The following is a 21,241-nucleotide window of genomic DNA, read 5'->3' on the forward strand; positions in this document are numbered from 1 at the left end:
TTGTACCCAACTCAATATGGATAGCCCAGAGGTAGAAAAGCTCCTGGGTTCCTCCCTCAGTACCACAAAAATAAATAAATAAATAAATAAATAAATAAATAAATAAATACACATTGTACCCAGCTCCATAGTAGTAGTCGTTATCATTATTTTTACTCAGAATTCTATTGCTGCAATTATTTATTTATTTGTTTTTTGGTACTGGGGATTGAACCCAGGGTGCTCTACCACTGAGCCATATCACCAACCACCCCTCCCCTTTTGGTAATGGATGTTGGACTCAGAAGCCGGCTACCTCTGAGTAATACATTCACCTTTATTATACCTTTTTTCTTTCTTTCTTTTTATACGACCAGGGATTGAACTCAGGGTCCTGTTACCTCTGAGCTATACCTCTAGCCCTATTTTATTTTGAAACAGAGCCTCACTGAGTAGCTGAGGCTGTCCTTGAACCATGACCCTCCTGTCTCAGCCTCCCAAAGGTTGGGATTACAAGCATGCACCACCACGCCCGGCTTCCCCATTTTTTTTTTTTAACCTCTCTTCCACCCTGACTCATTGTGAAAGGGTTTAATGCAGCAGAGGACTCTTGGTTTCTCAGAACCCCACCCTGCTCCTTGGCCACCCTGCTGGCACCTCTCCCTCCTCTGGACCGTGGTCTGAGCACACACACCTTTCTAATACAGACTTGCTCCTTAACGACCCTGGCCAGGTTTATTCCTCTGACTGACTGCTTTAGACCTGTGGAGCAGTTCCCATCAGGCCCGAGGAAGGGCTGGAGGAGGGCTGAGAGGCGAATTACATGGTGATTCCAAAAAATTAGTCATCCAGGTAAAAAATGTTTGCTAAGACTTTTTTTTTTCTTTTTTGTGATACTGAGCATTGAACTTGGCAGTCTGCCTCTGATCTACACCACAGCCCTTTAAAAGACAATTTTTTTTGGTACTGATGATTGAACCCAGGGGCATTTTACCTCTGGGCTACACCCCCAGTCCTATTTTATTTTTTCATTTTGAAACAGAGCCTCACTAAGTTGCTGAAGCTGGCATGGAACCCAACTCATCTTGTCTCAGGAATTATAAGTGTGTGCTATCATGCCTGGCTTTTTTTTTTCTTAAATTGAAACAGAATCTTGCTAAGTTGCTGCGTGTATTTTTAAATTACTGAGGCTGGCCTTGTAATTTCAATCCTGTCTCAGCCTCCCAAGTACTAAGATTATAGGCATATATTGCCTCACAATTAATAAGTTTGGGAAGATCACACACACACACACACACACACACACACACACACACACACCTTTAACTGGATATTTGCTATTTTTAAAAAAGCTTATTGTTTATGGTTTTGTGGTTGCTTGCTTTATTGCTTTATTTTATTTTTTATTTTTTTCCCCGGGTCTGAGGATGGAACCTGGGGGTATTTGACCTCTGAGCTACACTCCCTGCCCTATTTTTTATTCTTTATTTTGAAACAAGGTCTCACTAAGTTGCAGAGGGCCTCACTAAGTAGCTGAGGCTGTCCGCGAAGGCTGTCCGCGAACTGCGATCCTCCGGTCTCAGCCTCCAAGTACTAGGATTGCAAGGATGTGCCACTACTCTGGCTATTGCTAATATTTTAAAGCATGGTTGAATTTTTTTTTTTTTTTAATTTTAAAGCGTGGTTAAGTAAGAGTTTTGTTTTTTTTAAGAGAGACATACTAAAATATATATGGATAAGCTGGGCATGGTGGCGCACACTTGTAATCCCAGCATTTGGGAGGCTGAGACAGGATGATTGTGGTTTGCGGGCAGTATCAGCTACTTAGTGAAGCCCTTTGCAACTCAGTGAGATGCTGTTTCAAAATAAAGAATAAAAAATAGGACTGGGTAGGTGTAGCTCGGAGGTAGAGTGCCTCTGGTTCCATCCCCAGGACCGTAAAAAAAAAAAAAAAAAAAAAAAAAAAGAATATCTATGGGTAAAATAATACAATATCTAGGATTTGCTTAGAAATAATGTAATGAATGAAGCCAGGCGTGGTGGCTCACACTTGTAATCCCAGCGCTTGGGAGGCTGAGATAGGAGGATCACAGGTTCACGGACAGCCTCAGCTACTTAGTGAGGCCTCCTCAACTTAGTGAAACCGTATTTCAAAATAAAGAATAAAAAATAGGCCTGGGGGTGTAGCTCAGGAGTAGAATGCCCCTGGGTTCCATCCCCAGTATCAAAAATAAAAAAGAAAAAAATCTAGCGAAAGGAATGAGGAATTAGTAGAAGCCAAACCCAACATAGAGGGACAATCATCGCAACTAAATGATGGCTATAAATGCCTCCGTGACAAACATGTCGAGAGTTAAGATGGTCTCTCCACCCCTGGCTTGATTGGGAGGTGGGAGAAGGTGGCTTTCGGGGAATCGGCTCCTCCTCTCTGCCCTCTGCCCTCCTGGGGTCTGTTCCTGGGAGCCCCGAGTCCCCAAGCTGCACAGGTCAGCCCCATAACAGAACTGTCTTTTAGGCAAACACTGCATCCATCTCCGTCAGGGTTTAAGAGTCATCCGGTTCAAAGTCCTTCATAATTAGCCGAGAATTACGATAACAACCACTGTCCACGTCCACGGAAGGCAAATACCTGACGGGGTGGGGAGGCGGCGGTTGGCAGGGAGGGCCGGGGAGGCGGAGGAGGAAAGGAAAGAGGGAAATTCCTTTCCAGCAGAGTACCACCCTTACGATTCGGTCTCTGGGGTGGGCAGAGATGAGGTGAGACCAAGTGAATCCAAATTAAGTGGATGAAACGCACAGGACGGTGCCCTGCCTGTCCCTGTGCCTTCAGACGACACAGGATACTTCTTTTCTTTTTTTTTTCAGTACTGGGGATGGAATCCAGGGGCATTCTACATCTGAGCTCCACCCCCAGCCCGATTTTTATTCCTTATTTTGAAACAGGGTCTCACTAAGTTGTGGAGGGTTCAAGGGCCACATCTGGTGATGATATTCTTTTATCTTATTCCCCCTCCGCTCCCCCTCCTCCTCATTATACTAGGGATTAAACCCAGGGACACTCTACCACTGAACTACTGAGCTACGTCCCCAGCCCCTTTTATTTTTTATTTTGAGATAAGGACTCACTAAGCTGCCCAAGCTGGCCTTTAAATTTACGATCCTCCTGCCTCAGCCTCCTAACTAGCTGGGATTATAGGCCTGCACCACCACACCTAACTGGTAATGGCCTTCCTATTGCAGTGTATCCAGAGGTGGCACAGGGCATCATGTTGTGAGACAGGAAATGTGTGTGTGTGTGTGTGTGTGTGTGTGTGTGTGTGTGTCTGTCTGTCTGTCTGTCTGTCTGTCTTGTGCTCTCTCTCTTATAAAGCCACCAGGATTCGATCATGGGGGCTCCATGCTAACACCTTATCTAGTGCTAATCTCCTCTCAAAGGCCCCACCTCGAAACAACTTAGATTGAGTTTCTATTTTACAACGGGATTTAAATTTCAGAATGAGTTGTAGGGGAGGGACAAACCATACTGCAATCACAGCAGTAAATATTTACTCAGTGAATGACTAAAAAATATAAAGTTAGAGCTGGGCGTGGTGGCACATGCCTGTCATCCTAATACTTGGGAGGTTGAGACAGGAGAATCGCAGGTTCAAGTTCAGCCTCAGCCAATTAGTGAAACCCTATTTCAAGTAAAAAAATAAAAAGGGCTGGGGGTATAGCTCAGAGGTGTAATGCCCCTGGGTTCAACTTCCAGCACAGGAGAAGGAAGAGACAGAGGAGGAGGAGGAAGAAGAAGAGGAGGAGGAAGAGGAGGAGGAGGAGGAGGAGGAGGAGGAGGAGGAGGAGGAGGAGGAAAGTTTGGGTAGCTAAATTGCATTTAAAAGTCAGGAAGAAAGCCGGGCATGGTAGCGCACGCTTGTAATCCCAGCATTCGGGAGGCTGAGACCGGAGGATCAGGGTTCGTGGAGGACAGCCTCAGCTACTACTAAGTGAGGCCTTTTGCAACTCAGTGAGACCCGGTTTCAAAATAAAGAATAACAAATAGGGCTGGGGGGTGTAGCTCGGAGGTAGAAGGCCCCTGGGTTCCATCCCCAGTACCGCAAAAAAAAAAAAAAAAGGTCAGGAAGATAGATAGATAGATTTAAACTTTGGCTTGTACATAGCATGCATAATGTCCATTCATATTATGGATGTGCACTGCACACACATATACATATATCATTTTCCCTGATTGCTCTTTGAGTAGAATAATTCCGGTGTGGCGATACCTCATCTGAGTGAAGAGATGGCTTTGCGTCTGTAGGGGAGGCAGGTGCCTGAGCCGTGTCTGTCGAGGACGCTCCTTCGCCTTCCGTGGGGGTGAGAAGCGGCCCACTTCCACGCCCGTGGCGCTCTGGCCTTGTGACTCGATTGTGGGGAGACAGGTGGAAGGAGGAGGCAGGCAGCTCTCACATCTCGGGTAATCTCAGCCCCGGTGGTGATCGAGCCTTAGGAGAGAAACCTCATTTGTGAGCGTTTGTAGACGTGTGTAGACACCCCAGTGATATTTTCTGCTCTAAGGAAGAGGAATTTAGCTGGTTCTTTCCTGGTCTCCCGACTCAGTCCCTTTCCTCTTAGTTTCCCTCCCTCCCTTTCTTTCTTTCTTTCTTTCTTTCTTTCTTTCTTTCTTTCTTTCTTTCTTTCTTTCTTTCTTTCTTTCTTTCTTTCTGTGGGTCTGGGGATGAAACCTAGAGGTATTTGACCTCTGAGCTACACCAACTGCCCCATTTTTTTACTCTTTATTTTGAGACAGGGTCTCACTGAGTTGGAAAGGGCCTCACTAAGTTCCTGAGGCTGTCTCCGAACTGTGATCCTCCCATCTCAGCCTCCCAAATGCTGGGATTACAAGCATGTGACGCCATGCCTGCCTGCCTGCCTGCCTTCCTTCCTTCCTTCCTTCCTTCCTTCCTTCCTTCCTTCCTTCCTTTCTTCTTCTTTCATACTGAGGATGGAACTCAGAGACAGTCTACCTTCTGAGCTATACCCCCAGCCCTATTTTTTATTTTCTTTATTTTATTTTTATTTTAATTAAGTTTTTTTTTGGCAGTACTGGGGATGAAACCCAGGGGCATTCTACCTCCAAGCTACACCCCCAGCCCTATATTTTATTCTTTATTTTGAGATAGGGTCTCACTGAGTTGCAAAGGGCCTCACTAAGCAGTAGCTGAGGCTAGCCTTGAACCTGTGACCCTCCTATCTCAGCCTCCCAAATCCTGGGATTACAGGTGCGGGCCACCACACCTGCCTGGCTTCATTCAGTTTCTTGCTGCTCATTCTCTGTCCCCATTTGGCCCTAGAGCAGCCCGACAGCTTCCCCGCGCTTTCTCCCGGAGGTGCCTTGGTGGGCCTTTTCTGGCTTGTCCCCTGGCTGTTTCCCACCAGACCATAGTTCTCTTCTAGTCTGACACTTTGTGCTGCTAAGTGAGCAGTCTGGCAGAAAAAGAAAAACTCAGCGAGGCGCAGTGGTGAACGCTGGTAATCCCAGGACAGGGGAGGCCTAGACAGGAGGATCGCAAGTTGAAGGTCTGCGCGTGTAGGAACAAAAAATAATAGAACTGGGGGTGTAGCTTGAAGGTAGAGTCCCCCGATGTTCAATTTCCAGTACTACTACCACCACCACCAAAAAACAAAAACAGAAAAACAGAGAGAATGAAGAAGAAGAAGAAGAAGAAGAAGAAGAAGAAGAAGAAGAAGAAGAAGAAGAAGAAGAAGAAAGAAAGAAAAGCTAAAAACAATATTCTCTTTCAGGATTTCTCACAGTGAGTAATCTTACCAAAACACACAAAAAAAACTATCCGGATGTGGTGGCGCACACTTGTTACCCCAGCATTTGGGAGGCTGAGATGGGGAGGGCTGTGGTTCATGGGCAGCCTCAGCTACTTAGTGAGGCTCTTTGCAACTCAGGGAGACCATATTTCAGAATAAAGACTAAAAAATAGGGCTCAAAGCAGATCTTGGAGGTAGAATGCTTCTGGGTTCCATCCTCAATACTGGAAAAAAAAAAAAGGGCTGGAGAGGGGGCTCAGCTCAGAAGTAGAATGCCCCTGGGTTCCATCCCCAGTACCTAAAAAAAAAAAAAAAGAAAGAAAAGAAAAATATATTCCACGCTCAAATAACATACAGCAAAACAAAACAAAAGAAAAAATATAACTAACCAGCTAAGCGCAGGCGTTCCCGAGGCCTTCAGCCCTCTCTGTTGAGACTCACCCCGACCCCCTCTGCTTCCTCGCAGGACCGCAATGGCTACCACGGCTCCCAGCGGCTGCCGCTCGGACCTGGACCCCAGGTACCAGCGTCTCTGCGACTTGAGCGAGGGCTGGGGCATCGTGCTGGAGACCATGGCGGCGGCCGGGGCCGTGACGGCGGTGGCCTTCATGTTCGCGCTGCTGGTCCTCGTCTGCAAGGTGCAGGACTCCAGCAAGCGGAAGATGCTCCCCACGCAGTTCCTCTTGCTCCTGGGGGTGCTGGGCGTCTTCGGCCTCACCTTCGCCTTCATCATCCGGCTGGACGCGGCCACGGGGCCCACGCGCTTCTTCCTCTTCGGGGTGCTGTTTTCTCTCTGCTTCTCCTGCCTCCTGGCCCACGCCATCGGCCTGACCAGGCTGGTCCGCGGGCGGCGGCCACTGTCCTGGCTGGTCCTCCTGGGCCTGGCGCTGGGCTTCAGCGTGGTGCAGGATGTCATCGCCGTCGAGTACATCGTCCTGGTCACCAACAGGACCAACGCCGCCGCCTTGGCCGAGCTCCCCGCGCCCCGCCGCAACGAAGACTTCGTGATGTTACTCATCTACGTCCTGCTCTTGATGGCGCTGACCCTCCTCACGTCCCTCTTCACCTTCTGCGGCCCCTTCGCCGGCTGGAAGAGGCACGGCCTGCACATCTGCCTCACCACCATCGTCTCCATCCTCATCTGGGCGGCCTGGATCACGCTGCTCTTGATCCCTGCTCTTGACCATAGATGGGACGATACCATCCTCAGCGCGGCCTTGGTGGCCAATGGCTGGGCTTTCCTGTTGGCTTACGTGGTACCCGAGTTCCAGCAGCTCACCAAGCAGCGCAACCCCATGGATTACCCGGTGGAAGACGCTTTCTGTAAACCTCAGCTCATGAAGCAGAGCTACGGGGTGGAGAACAGGGCTTACTCTCAAGAGGAAATCGCTCGAGGTGCGATTGAGAATTCTGGGGTATACAAGGGGGGGAATCTCAAGATGCTGTGAGGAACAGGCAGGGTGGTTCCCAGTTATGACCCAGAGAGGAGACAGAGTCCCCAAGGCTCAGGCCCTGCTTAACAGCATCCATCCAGTTAGAGACAGGCAGCCGCTGTCTAGTCTTTTCTACACAGCACCACACAGGTGTCTCTGTATCAAAATAAGATGGGACCTGGGTGTGGGGACATGCACCTGTCATCCCAGCAACTTGGGAGGGTAAGGGAGGAGGGTCATAAGTTCAAGGCCAGCCTGGGCAACTTAGTGAGACCCTGTCCCAAAATAAAAAAAAATAAACAGACTGGGGCTGTAAGCTCAGAGGGAGAATGCTCCTGGGTCAAATCTCCAGGGGTTTTTTTTTTTTTTTTTCTTTTGAGAGGGGGGAAGATGGGGTAAGGAAGAAAAAAGGTTATTTCTAGAAAAATTCCTAGCAAAATGTAGGTGAGACTATGCCTTTTTTATAAGAGAAGTAGGAGCCGGGCGTGGTGGCGCACGCTTGTAATCCCCGCACTTGGGAGGCTGAAACAGGAGGATCGCACAGGTTCGAAGCCAGCCTCAACTACTTAGTGAGGCTCTCAGCAACTTAGTGAGACCCTGTTTCCAAATAAAATATAAAATAGGGCCGGGGGTATAACCTGGAGGTAGAAAGTCCCTGAGTTCCACCCCCAGTACCACAGAGAGAGAGAGAGAGAGAGAGAGAGAGAGAGAGAGAGAGAGGGAGAGAGGGCATTTCTTCCCAGAAATGTGGAGGATTTGTGGGTTTGAGTGCATAAGGCCAAGCCATGGTTTCTGTGGTGATCCCACAGAGTATAAAAGAGAGAAAGTCCTTTGATCATAAACCTGCAGGACTTTTCATAAACTGACCCAGGATTCTGAGTGTGTGTGTGTGTGTATGTGTGTGTGTGTGTGTGTGTGTGTGTGTGTGTGTTGCTGTGGATTAAACCCAAGGTTTTAGGCATGCTAGACAAGTACTCTACTACTGAGCTACAACCCAGCCCATTTTATTTTATTTTATTTTATTTTATTTTATTTTATTTTATTTTTTGGTACTGGGGGTGGAACCCAGGGGTTTTTCTAACCTCCAAGCTATACTTCCAGACCTATTTTATATTTTGTTTGGAAACAGGGTCTCACTAAGTTTGCTGAGAGCCTCACTAAGTAGCTGAGGCTGGCTTTGAATCTGTGCGATCCTCCTGTCTCAGCCTCCCAAGCGCGGGGATTACAAGTGTGCGCCACCACGCCCGACCATTTTATTTTATTTTGACACCAAGTCTTGATAAGTTGCCCAGGCCGGCCTCCAATCTGTGATCCTCCTGCCTCAGCCTCTTGAGTTGCTAGGATTGCAGGCATGTGCTACTACGCCTGGAATAAGGATTTTATTTTTTATAGTACAGGGGATTGAACCCAGGGGCATCCTCCTTCTGAGCTCCACCTCCAGCCTTATTTTATTCTTAATTTGAAACAGGATCTGATTTTTGGAAGGCCTCACTAAATTGCAGAGACTGGCTACGAAACTGCCATCCTCCTGTCTCAGCCTCCCAAGTACTGGGATTACAAGCGTGCGCCACCGCGCCCGGCTGTCTGCGGAACTTTGAAACGCTCTTATCGGAGTCTGCCTCATGCAATAATTATTTGTGCTTTCGTCAGACATGTCTTTGTCTCTAGGGTCAGCTGCAGGGCGGGGACCAGTCAGGTTAATCTGTGTTCTTTTCGCAGCATCTTAACGAGAGATGTAAGATGAGGATATTGGGTGGGTCAGTTTGATGGGACATAACTGGACTGATTCTTTTGGGGGGGGGGAATTTCTGGGGATTGAACCCAGGGGTATTCTATCTCTGAGCTACATACACCCCCTAACCTTTAAATTTTTTTTTTTTTTTTTTTACTTTAAAACAGAGTCTAAGTTGCGGAGGGTCTTGCTAATTTGCTGAGGCTGAGCTGGGCATGGTGGTGCACGCTTGTAATCCCAGCATTCAAGAGGCTGAGACCAGAGGATTGTGATTCAAAGACAGCCTCAACTATTTAGTGAGGCCCTTTGCAACTCAGTGAGACCATAAAACAAATAAAAAAGAAAATCAATCATCAATCAATCAATCAATCAATAAATTGCTGAGGCAGACTTAAACCTGTGATCCTCTTGTCTCAGCCTCCCAAGTACTGGGATTACAAGCGTGCGCCACCACCTCACCAGGCTTTGATGATCATTTTTTAAAATATATTTTGATGCCGGGCGTGGTGGCGCACGCTTGTAATCCCCGCGCTTGGGAGGCGGAGACAGGAGGATCGCGCAGGTTCGAAGCCAGCCGTGCTGGCGTAAGAGACCCTGTTTCAAAAATATAAAATAGGTCTGGGAGTGTAGCCCGGAGGAAGGAGGGCTTCCAGGAACCCCAGTACCACCAAAAAAAAAAAAAAAAAAAAAATATATATATATATATATATATATATATATATTGCTTTTTTTAATTGGTGCAATGTATTCATACATCATAATGGTATAAATAAAATACTTTTGTAGACATACATGCACACATTGTCCAGTTAGCCCCTACCCAATCCCCACCCCGTTCCCTCCCCATCCCTCCTTCCCATGCTTGGCTTAGTGGTTGACATCTAATTTTATAGCAATTTATCCAATATTAACGATGATGATCATTTTTCCAAAGCGCTCTCAAAGTGGTCCTCGGAGAAGCTGGGGCTCCTGGACCATGTTTCGGGCTGGGGTTTCCCTGGTGACCATATACTACAAGTTACTCCTTCAGTCACCCGCTCCTGTGCTCCCTGGGGCCTGGGCCGGGGCTTGAGGACATAGTGTCCCCTGCAGGACACTTAGAGTCCACTGGCCAGCTCTCACCCCACTGTGTAGACGGCGCAGCGGGCGAGAGGCCCCCTGACCCCGAGGCTTCAGCTTCTGCTCCCTCGCGTTTCAGGTCTTGAAGAGGTGGGCGACACGTTCTATGCCCCGTACACCACGCATTTGCAGCTACAGGTTAGTGTTCTCCCCATCGGCGACTTCTGCACCGCAGGGACATTCGTCCTTTGGGAGCAGGTGCTGTCGCCCTCCTGGAGACCACCTCCAAGAAATGGTGTCTCCTCTTCCGGAGTCAGGCGGAGGGCCGGCACAGGAGCTCAAGGAGGGGGCTTGGGCGAGGGGCAAGAAATCAGACTTCTCTGGATCGCAGATCCCTGAAGTGGCCGGGAAGCGGAGTCTGTTTAACAAATTGACTCTTTCTTTGCAGAACCGGTCTCCCCAAAGGGATTTCTCCATCCCCCGGGCCCAGGCCCGGACTAGCCCCTACGGTGATTATGAAGGAAGGAAAGAAGGCAGTTAACTGTTCTGAAGAGTGGGCAGCAGCCAGCCAGCAGAGCCGCCCGGAGCCCAAAGGGATGGGCTGAACCGCAGGTCTCCTCGGAGAACCGTGCCCGCTATTACAGGCGCAGACGGCCTCCTCATGGCCTCCACTGACGGCCTCCCTCCTGCCTCTATTGCCGGCCTCCTGGCAGGGGGCTCCAGGTCTTCACAGCTGTAGTGCTTTTCTTGTGTCCCGTCTTTAGGGTGCTTCTTGGAAGTGGGAGTCTAGGGCAACCCAGGGGCAGTTTTATTTTCTTGGGGTACTGGGAATGGACCCTGGGCCCCTCAAAGGCTAGTTCAGTGCTGTACCACCGAGCTACATCCTCAGCCCAAGGGGCAGACTTGCTGTTCTCCGCCTGCCCGTGAGCGGCCTGCTCAGGTCCGGAGCCCACTCATCTAACCCCGAAGAGTTTTGTGGGATCCTTTGGCTCCAAAGCGGAACTGTGAATCTGGTGAAATCAACAGGGCCGGTGTCTCAGCCTGCAGTTCTCCCCGGTTACACTGGAAGCCAACCTCCTCCCCTCCCCGGCCTTCTTACTTGGGTAGGAGAGGCCCAGGTCACCCCAAATCCACCTCAGCTAGGGCTGCCATGGCTCCCCACGCCAATACACAGGGCATCCCTCTCTTCTTGCATGGGCCGCAAACACGCCGTTGGTCCCCAGAGCGCATCTCCCTTGTGGCCCCAGGCAGGAGTCCTCACTGGCTGGGAACACCCGAGCACCGTCCTGGCTGGGAGTTTCCCACACCAATTCTTCTCCTATGCCCTCGCTCGGCGGTCTCTGTAAATAGATTGACACTGTATTCACCTCCCCAGCTCTGTACGGGGGGCATCATCGTCCACTCTTGGGGGACCCTTGGTTGTATGTAAGGTTTTTCACTTGCGTATGTAATAAATATTAAATAAAGATAATAAAGAGACAGTGCCTCTTTATTACTTTATTTGCAGTGCTGGGATGGAGCCCAGGGTTTTGCAGGTGCCGGGCAAGTTCCCTACCTCTGCGCCACACCTCAGCCTTGGGGCCCACACGGCGGAACATCTGGCACAGAGACGCCTCCCGCTGAGATGAGGTTTCCTGCTAGAGCTAAGTTCAGGCTCAATTCTACAGGGTTTATATATGATCTTTATTTGGGGGAGGGGTAGCTAGGGATTGGTACCCAGGGGGTGTCCTTCCTCTGAGCTTCACCCCAGCCCTTTAAATTTTCTATTTTATAACAGGGTCTCACTAAGTTGCTGAGGTTGTCCCAGCCTTCCAAGCACTGGGATGACAGGTGTGTGTGTCACCACGCTGGGCTTACTTGACCCTTTTCCCTGCCTCTCTCCTCAGTTGCAGCTGAGACCAGTGCGTTTTCCCCATGTTTTGAGACCGTGAAAGGCGAGAGAAACAGGCAGGGCCCTGGGCCCTGAAGCTGTGCTCCAGGAAAACAGAGGAGCAGCAGTTTTGGCTGGAATGGCATTTGGCAGCCTCAGGGAGACAGGAACACCTCAAAGCCAGTTTCCTGTTTCAGCCGAGGTTTGATTGTATGAGAAGACAGACCGACCCAGACAGATGCGAGACCAAATTGGTTCATAATATCGCTTGGCAAAAGCATAGTACCTAAAAATTATCATTCTGTTTATCGGAGAAATAGCAGAGGAATAGGAAATCTCTTTGAAGGAAGAAGGAGGAGGAGGAGGAGGAGGAGGAGGAGGAGGAGAGAAGAGAAGAAAGAAAAAGAAAGAAAAGAAAAGAAAAAAGGGAGCGGCCCCTAAGAGCCATTCCATTTTTCACCAAAGAAGGAAGACCCAGGGTGGGCAGGAGGGGAGGGGCGGGGAGGCTGGAGGCGTGTTGATAGCTGAAGGCAGGACGTTTATACCCCACAAAGGTTTGCTCGGTAGACTCTGCGCTAACATTAGCTTCATTTGGTGTTGAAGAAGGAATGCCCAACAATCATGTGGATCCTTCTAGACCATTCTGGGCACTTCCCAAGGAGCCCTGACCCCAGCAAAGTCTGTCCTGAGGAGAAAATGATGTGGTTTTACGTATTGTGTCATAGGGAAGCGTCTTAAAGAATAGACATTCCCTTCTGTGTTAGGGAAACCAAGTTGTTGTTCTTTTTTAACCACAAAAATCAACATAGTCAGCCCCGTGACCTTGAGAGGTGCGGGGACTTTTCCCATCAGCGCCAGTGCAGCAGGGGACCCCGGCTGGGCATCTTCTAAGTCCCCATCTACCTGGATGTGGCATCCGATCCCACAGGTCCAGGGCTCGGTCGCCAAGGCTGCTCCCCACCCCGCTTCAGACGCCAGGCCAGTCCCGGGCCCCTGCTGCTCCCCACCCTGGGTCGGGGTTCCCACACCCCATCCTCAGGCTTTATTAACTTGCTCCCGTGGCACAGGGCTCGGGGAAGCGTCTAGATGGAACGACTGTGAAGGATGTCACCAAAGATCCAGGTTCAGAGACGCAGAGGTGCCGGCGTGGGCCTCCGGGAGCCTCCGAACCCCGTCCCTTTGGGGTTTGGTGGAGACTTCCTGGCAGAGGCCCGATTGCTCCTGGCCTGTGGCGGGAGGGAACTCAGCAAGGTCTGGGTCTTCACGTTCTTCTGTGTGAGGAGGGTCATATGACCGAGTAACAGTCGACCAGCTCAGGGAATGCCTTTAGGACCAGCTGAAGGCGAGGTAAGATGACAGCCTCTCCGCTCCACTGGGAGAAGGAGTTAGAAAGCAGGAGCTCAGGCGAGAACCCAAATACACCCCCAAAGAACAGCACGCCCCCCTCCTTCCTTGCCCCTTTCGTTCAACTTAGCAAATACTGTAGAGTACGACGGGTCCTGAGTCCTTTCTTTCTTTCTTTCTTTCTTTCTTTCTTTCTTTCTTTCTTTCTTTCTTTCTTTCTTTCCTCTTTCTTTCTTTCTTTCTTTCTTTCTTTCTTTCTTTCTTTCTTTCTTTCTTCTTTCCTTCTGTCTCTCCTCTCTCTCTCTCTCTCTCTCTCTCTCTCTCTCTCTCTCTCTCTCTCTCTCTCTCTCATCTCTCTTCCGGTACTGGGGATGGAACCCAGGCGCATTCTACCTACAAGCTACACACCCAGCCCTATTCTTTTTTCTTTTTCTGCGGGTCTGAGGATGGAACCCAGGGGTCATTTGGTCTCTGAGCTACAGCCTGTCCTATTTTTTTATTCTTTATTTTGAAACAGGGCCTCACTAAGTTGAGGAAGTCCTCACTAAGTAGCTGAGGCTGGCTGTGAACCGTGATCCTCCAGTCTCAGCCTCCCAGATGCTGGGATTACATGCGTGCGCCACCACGCCCGGCTTCCCAGCCCTATTTTGTATTCTTTATTTTGAAACAGGGTCTCACTGAGTTGCAGAGGGCCTCACTAAGTAGCTGAAGCTGACCGGGAACCACGATCCTCCTGTCTCAGCCTCCCAAATGGTGGGATTATAAGTGTGCACCGCCATGCCCAGCTTCTCTTTCTTACTAGAGAAGAGAATTGGCCATGGCTGCTTTTCTCTGGCCACTGGCCAGTCATCTCCAATGCCAGAGGACCTGGGGAAGGCACCACCCCCATCTCCACACAGTCCTCTGTCCCCTGAGAGATAAAACATCTCCAGAATTTGGACAAACACGTCAACACCGCGCTGATTTTTCCCTCTCGTCTCTGTAGAGGAGCACCCTGTTTAAGCAGCACTTGTCCCACCCACGTAGCTGTTAATTTTTTTAGATCTCCCGTTCTGCGTGCAAATAAGTTTCCTTGTTTTCTGTACTGTTATTGGTGCGTTCTGGTCTCATGATGTAGTTTGTAGTGACGGTGACCTACATGCACACAGCCCTTGGAGGGCTTTTCCCCAAGCTCCTCTGCACTCCCCAGTTCTTGAGTAAATGGGCCACATCAGGGGCAGGAGGTTTGAGGTCATCTTCTCCAAAGAGGGTTTCCAAGCCTTCGATCTGGGCCAGCCTGGTCCTTGGGTGATGTCCACTGGTCGATGGCTGATAACTTAAGCGGCATCTCCTTTGGGCTGCCCGGGTGACAGTACAATCGAGCTTAGCAGCCTTTCTCTCATCTTTCACGGCCAGACAGGGAACAGATGGGTGGCGGCCTCTGCAGGCTGAGATGGTCTGAAGCTGCTATTCCCCACAGTGACACTAGATGGCAGTGAAACCCCAGGCTTCGACCCTCGGAGACTCCAGGCCTCTTCCAAGTGGTTCATTTAAGGCTGATTTTCTATGAAGCGGAACTGCAGGTATTCAGCAGGCTTGAGAGAAACCTGTCCCATTTCTAAAGGTTTGCATTAGCCGGGCGTGGTGGCGCACGCTCGCGATCCCAGTACTTGGGAAACGGAGACCGGAGGGTCTCAGTTTCGAGGCCAGCCTTAACAACTCGGTGAGGTCCTCAGCCACTTAATGAGACCCTGACTCAAAATAAAAATAAAATGGGGCTGGGGTGAGGCTCAGAGGTAGAAGGCCCCTGGTTTCAATCCTCCATACCCCCCCCACCCCACACACACTTCGTATTTGTGAGTTCTTGGCTCTCCAAAGAAATTGCTCCTGATCTATGTTGGCAGAGTTTCTTTGCTCATTTTTCTTTTTTTTTCTTTTTTTTTTTTTTTTGCTGAAACTTGCAGAGGTAGTCCTAGCCCACAGCAGCCTGGCATCTCTGCCCACAAGGGTATCAAGTGCTGCGGTTATGAAAGCCGACTAGTATTTGAGTGGTGAGAACTCTGGCTTTTGGAAAGGCAGCAGGATATCCTCCCCCACCCCATCCCCCAGGCATTCTGAATTTCCTTCCTTCCTCTGGATTCTGACCTGCTGGGCTTTCCTTCTTCTAGGTACCCTCTGGGTTTGCAGGGTCACCTGGGCTGCAGCCTCGGCCTCACATATGGGCTGTTTCAGAAAAATTGCCCTCGAGCGATCTCAGTGTGAAGGCTGGCCTCCGCAACTTAGTGAGACTGTTAAAAAAGTAAGTAAATAAGCTGGGTGATAAGACAGCGTCTCCTACAACAGGAGGGTAACAGTAGCTGAGGCTACGTGTGAACTGCGATCCTCCTGTCTCAGCCTCCTGAATGCTGGGGTTACAAGCGTGCGCCACCTTGCCTGGCTACTTGGTGAGGCCCTCCACAACTTAGTGAGACCCTATTTCAAAATAAAAGATTAAAAAGTAGGGTAGGGCTGGGGGTGTAGCTCGGAGGTAGAATGCCCCTGAGTTCCATCCCCAGTACTGCAAAAATAAAAAATAAAATAAATAAGATAAATAAATACAATAGGGCTGGGGTGCAGCTGGAAGGTATAATGCCCCTGAATTCAATCCCTGGCATTACAAACAAATAAATAAATAAGTAAATAAGAAACAAATTTGGAGTTGAAAGAGGTCACTTAGGTCTCCCAGGTGGAGCCTCTGCAGCCTTTACCTTACAGAGCACTTGGCCCTAATAGAGTAAATACATTGGAGATGGGATTTTTAGTTCTCTGCTCTTTTTTTTTTTTTAACTGCCAGTCAATTCTAGAAACTTCTCCCAAGGAGTACTGAGTCAAGATTCTACCCATTGACGTCCACAGGTGGGTGGCCACCTCTTTTTTCTTTTTTTTTTTTTCTTTTTTTTTTTTTTGCAGGTCTGGGGATGGAACCCAGGGGGTTTCAACCTCCGAGCCACCAGCCCTCCCTTATTTTTTTGGCCACCTCTTGTAAGCGCTTCCTCATTTCTGTGCCTGCCCAGCGCACTGCCGTCTGCTCTGCTCCCCTGGGCATCGGCGCCCTCTGCAGGCAGCCAGGGGAGGAGACTGGTGAGGGACAGAATTTTCTAGTTCATCCAGTCAGCAAGTCAAGGAACATTTGCTCCTTGGGAAATCTGATCTGTCCAAGGAGGGTGGCGGAGCCAGGCAGAGGCCTCTTCATTTTCCACAGCCGTGCGCCTCCTCACCGCTCTCCCGAGTCCCACCCTGAGCCAGGGCCTCTTCTTGTCCTTGGCATGGAGTCCTATGGAGCACGCCCCTCAGCAGGCCCCTGCTCCCAGCTCACGAGAGCGCATGCACTCCTTGGAAAACCTATGCTGGCGACTCTTGGGTGTGCACCAGCTTAGCCAGAGGGCTTTGCCCAGAGCCACATGCTCCAAGAACCAAATCCAGGCACCATCTTCAATAGTCAAAAACATGAGACGGAATGGGATTCGGTTCCCCCCGCACGACACCAACGGCCGGCTCCCAGGCACATCTCACCATTCCTCTTCCACTTCATGATCTCTCAACCCTGTGGGATTTGTTTCAATGAAAAAAATAAAAAACTTCCTCTAACGATCCCGTGTAGCTGTATCCTAAGCTCGGGGACTCAGCGGTAGAGCCCGGCACTAGCACCACGATGTGTGATTACATAAAGTTACCACCCTTCTTTCTGTAAGTCAGAATTCCAGCTTAACTTATTTCTTTTTATTTTTTATACATAAGGAATTTAAACAGAAAAAGCATATGCTGATTTTAGCGTGATATATTCATGAATAAGATGGAAAAGCATAGACGAGTTAGATGGAGTCGTAAGTCAAACATTCAAGAAGGGAGCCTTTATGAGAAGGTCTGTACTGGTGTGCCCTTTGGATAGGTTTGGATAACGCATTTATCAGTCACTTGGATAAAACAAAATACATTTATCTTGTTTTAGACGTGATACAAAATTAGAAAAGACTGAATAATAAAACCAGAATACAGCTGTGTCACAGGAAGTCAGAATGAAGATTACCGAACCAAGAATTTAGTTTAATAGATGTAAATGTATTCGGGCCCTTCAAATATTACCTAAATATAGGTTGGAAAGGCTGGGCTTGACAGCAGCTTTTATGTCAAGGACCTGGTAGTTTTAGATGTCTGTAAGACTGAAGAGAACCAGAGATGAGGCTCAGAGGCCAAAAAATCAAGGCAGTCGTGGGCAACAAGGTAAGACTGTGATGTAGGTCAAGGCCTGGGCCATCCCCGCCGAGCCGGGGCTGGCACAATACACAGCAGCAGAATATTAAGCCCATCTCTGCACATCTCACTTTCAGGTGCAGCTTCTAAAAGGGAGCTATTTTTAGAACTAGGCATTGTGCAGAATTGCTGACGGGACTGGAGATAGTTAATCCGCCAGGAGGGTATGGGTGTCCAGGGGCACATTACCATCACAGCTAACACTTACTTACTGGGTACTTATTTTGTGTCAGGTTCTATTTTTATTTTTTAAATTAATTAATTTATTTATTTATTTATTTATTGGTGGTACTGGGGTTTCTGGAAGCCCTTCGACCTCCGGGCTACACTCCCAGACCTATTTTATATTTTTGAAACAGGGTCTCTTATGCCAGCGCGGCTTAGAACCTGCGTGATCCTCCTGTCTCTGCCTCCCAAGCTCGGGGATTACAAGCATGCGCCACCATGCCCGGCTTTTTTTTTTTTTTTTAATTTAAAAATACCTAATTGAGCCGGGCGTGGTGGTGGTGGTGGTGCATGCTTGTAATCCTGGCATTTGGGAGGATGAGATAGGAGGATTGTGGTTCGCAGACAGCCTGAGCTACTTAGTGAAGCCCTTTGCAACTTGGTGAGACCGTTTCCAAGTAAAGAATAAAAAATAGGGCTGGGGGTGTCACTTGGAGGTAGAATGCCCCTGGGTTCCATCCCTAGTACCAAAAAACAAAAAAACAAAACTAATTGAGCTGGGCGTGGTGGCGCATGTTTGTAATCCCAGCATTTGGGAGGCTGAGAAAGGAGGATCACGGTTTGCAGACAGCCTCAGCTACTTAGTGAGGCCCTTTGCAACTCAGTGAGACCTTGTTTCAAAATAAAAAATAAAAATAGGGCTGGGGGTGGAGCTCAGAGGTTGGTTCCATCCCCAGTACCACACACACACACACACACACACACACACACACACACACACACACACACACAACCTAATTGACAAGCAAAACTTGTATAAGTTTGTCATGGTTTGGGTAGAGCATGTCCCCCAGGAAAGCTGTGTTGGTCACATACCAGTGTTCAGAGGTGAAATCATCGAATCAGAGCACTGACCTCATCAGTGGGTGAACCCACCGATGGAGTAATTATCTGAATGTATTTACTGGGTGGTAGCTGTCGGTAGGGTAGAATGTGGATGGAGAAGGTGGGTCACTGGGCTCTGCTCTCAGGGACTATATACATCCTGCCCCGGGTCCCTCCCTCCTTCTCTGCTTTAGGTTGCCCTGAGTTGAACGGTTTTCTTCCACCGTGCCCGACCACCGTGACATGTGTGCCTTGAAGTCAGCCAACCGTGGACTGGACCGCTGACACCATGAGCCAATTAACTTTTCCTCCTCCAGGTAGTTCTTTTGTCAGGTGTTTTGGTCACAGTGATAAAAAGTTGACTAAGACAACATTCAGAGTGTACAACATGATTTGATACATGTGTACACTGCATACTGATTACCACTGTCAAACAAACACACTCAGCCGGGCGTGCTGGCACACGCTGGGAACCCCAGTACAAAATCTCTTCTTAAATTGCAAGTCAGCAATGCAGTGTTATTATTTTTATTCCCCAGTACCTCTCTTTTATCTCCCCTCCTTCCTTATCCTAGTCTAGGCCCTATTTTAAGTGTTTTAGTTGTATACTTTAATGTGTAGAAAAACATTCAAGTTACTGTCATTCCTTCTTTAATACCTGCAGATATTGCAGCGCCAAGAGGCAAAGTAACAGCCAGGTGGGGGCTGCTCGCGCTCTGTCCACAACTCGCTGCCCCCCCATCCTTAATGCTCACGGCGCGGCAGGTGGCTCCATGGCCAGAAATTTTAGGGAGGCAGATTCCAAAAGAGATTCTTGCAACATAGTGTGTGTGCGCTCTCTCTCTCTCTCTCTCTTTCTCTCTCTCTCTCTCTCTCTCTCTCTCTCTCTCTCTCTCTCCTTTTTATTTGGCTTTACTTTTTGCGGATCTGGAGATTGAACCCAGGGGCACTCTACCACTGAGCCACATCCCCAACCCTTTTTATTTTTTCTTTTGCGACAGGGTCTCGCTAAGTGGCCCAGGCTGGCCTTGAACTTGCTACTGTCCTGCCTCAGCCTCCTTCCTGGGTTGCTGGTGTGCACCACTGGGCCTGGCTTACTGCCTCTCTCTTTGAGAGGAACCGTTTTCTTCCAGCGATGCCCTGCTGGAGACACGGTGAGGAGTTCTGTGTTTGGTACAAGGCTGGGCGAGACAAGCTTCAAGAGTCTTGAAACTCTTAGGGTGCAGGACTTCCACCTTCTGAGTCGTTACATTTAGCATCTGCTACTGAACCTCTTTTGCGGGCTACACGGTCGGCCAATCACTGAGACCATGGGTAGCAAGAGTTTATTCACAAGGCGGCCAAACCTGGAGATGTAGGAGCAGGTCTCAAATCCACCTCCTTAGAATGGATTTTGAGAGTACTTACAGGATAAAGAAGCAGGGTGGGCTGAGTCTGGTGACACACGCCTGTAATCCCAGTACTTGGGGGCTGAGATGGGAGGATCACAGGTTCGAAGCCAGCCTCAACAATTTAGAGAGACTCTTAGTAACCTAGTGAGACCCTGTTTACAAGTAAGTAATAAAACCAGTCTGTGGGTATGGCTTGGAGGCAGAAGGCCTCTGGGTTCAATCCCAGTAACACATACACACACACACACCACCACCACGACCATCACCACCACCATCACCACCATTACCACCACCACCACCACCACCAAAACAAAACCAAACAAATAAAAAGATAAGAAAGAAAGAAAAAAGAAGTAGGTGGCCCGAGGTGTGGGGACAGGCGACTAGAGGTGAAGCCATGATGGTCTGAGCACGTAATACATCCTGTCTTCCTGGATCTCACAAAATGTGCACGTGCCTGGTCCGACCTCCGACCACGCCCAGTGGACGCTGTGCAGGCCCACATGAAGGGTGGGTGACTTCAACAAAAACATCCTTCCATCCCTGGAAAGTACCCCAGGGGACTGTGGTCCTCGTGAGCCGCACTGTGTGGGTGGGGTTTTCAGAGGAGCTAGTGGGAGTCTAATAAAAGATCTCTCAGCTGAGTGGGCTCCTAATTAGCCTTTTTTTTTTTTTTTTCGGTACTGGGGATTGAACTCAGGGGCATTCTGCTAAGTTGCAGAGGGCCTCACTAAGTGGCTGAGGCTGGCCATGAACCTGCGATCCTCCTGTCTCAGCCTCTCAAGTACTGGGATTACAAGTGTGTGTCACCACGCCCGGCTCAAATTAGCCATTTTTAAAGTCCACTGGAGCCAGGCGTGGTGGAGCACACTTGTAATCCCCGCGCTTGGGAAGCGGAGACAGGAGGATCGCGCAGGTTCGAAGCCAGCTTCAGCTACTTAGTGAGGCTCTCAGCAACCTAGTGAGACCCTGTTTCCAAATAAAATAGAAAATAGGTCTGGGAGTGTAACCCGGAGGTAGAAGGGCTTCCAGGAACCCCAGTACCACCAAAAAATAAAAAATAAATTAAAAAAATAAAGTCCACTGGAAGCAAGCAACTCAGAATGGACGCAGCTCGAGGGCTGGTGGCAGGCTCCCTGGTTTGACACGGAGGGGTTGTGGGTTCATGTGAAGTTTCCCTCCCCTGCCCCTCCAGCCCACAATGCCTTTCTTTGCCTTTGAGTGTAGATGACAATATTCTTCACCGGTTGGATGTGTCCTGCCTTTTAGTAAGTGTTATTGCATATCATGGTCCTTCTTACGAAGCCAATCC

The 21,241-nt window shown here is 49.1% G+C and overlaps 1 protein-coding gene across 1 annotated transcript; it reads left to right on the forward strand.

The window, feature by feature from the left end:
* Nucleotides 1–6,254: 6,254 nt before the first annotated feature.
* Nucleotides 6,255–10,546, forward strand: GPRC5A (G protein-coupled receptor class C group 5 member A; the record flags this gene model as incomplete). Its single annotated transcript, XM_080705467.1, has 3 exons — nt 6,255–7,176; nt 10,145–10,203; nt 10,454–10,546. The coding sequence occupies 3 exons, from the start codon at nt 6,255–6,257 to the stop codon at nt 10,544–10,546; spliced, it is 1,074 nt and encodes a 357-aa protein (XP_080561593.1).
* Nucleotides 10,547–21,241: the final 10,695 nt, after the last annotated feature.

The sequence above is a fragment of the Muscardinus avellanarius genome (assembly GCF_963383645.1).
Source record: "Muscardinus avellanarius genome assembly, chromosome: 11".
Classification (NCBI taxonomy): Eukaryota; Metazoa; Chordata; class Mammalia; order Rodentia; family Gliridae; genus Muscardinus; species Muscardinus avellanarius.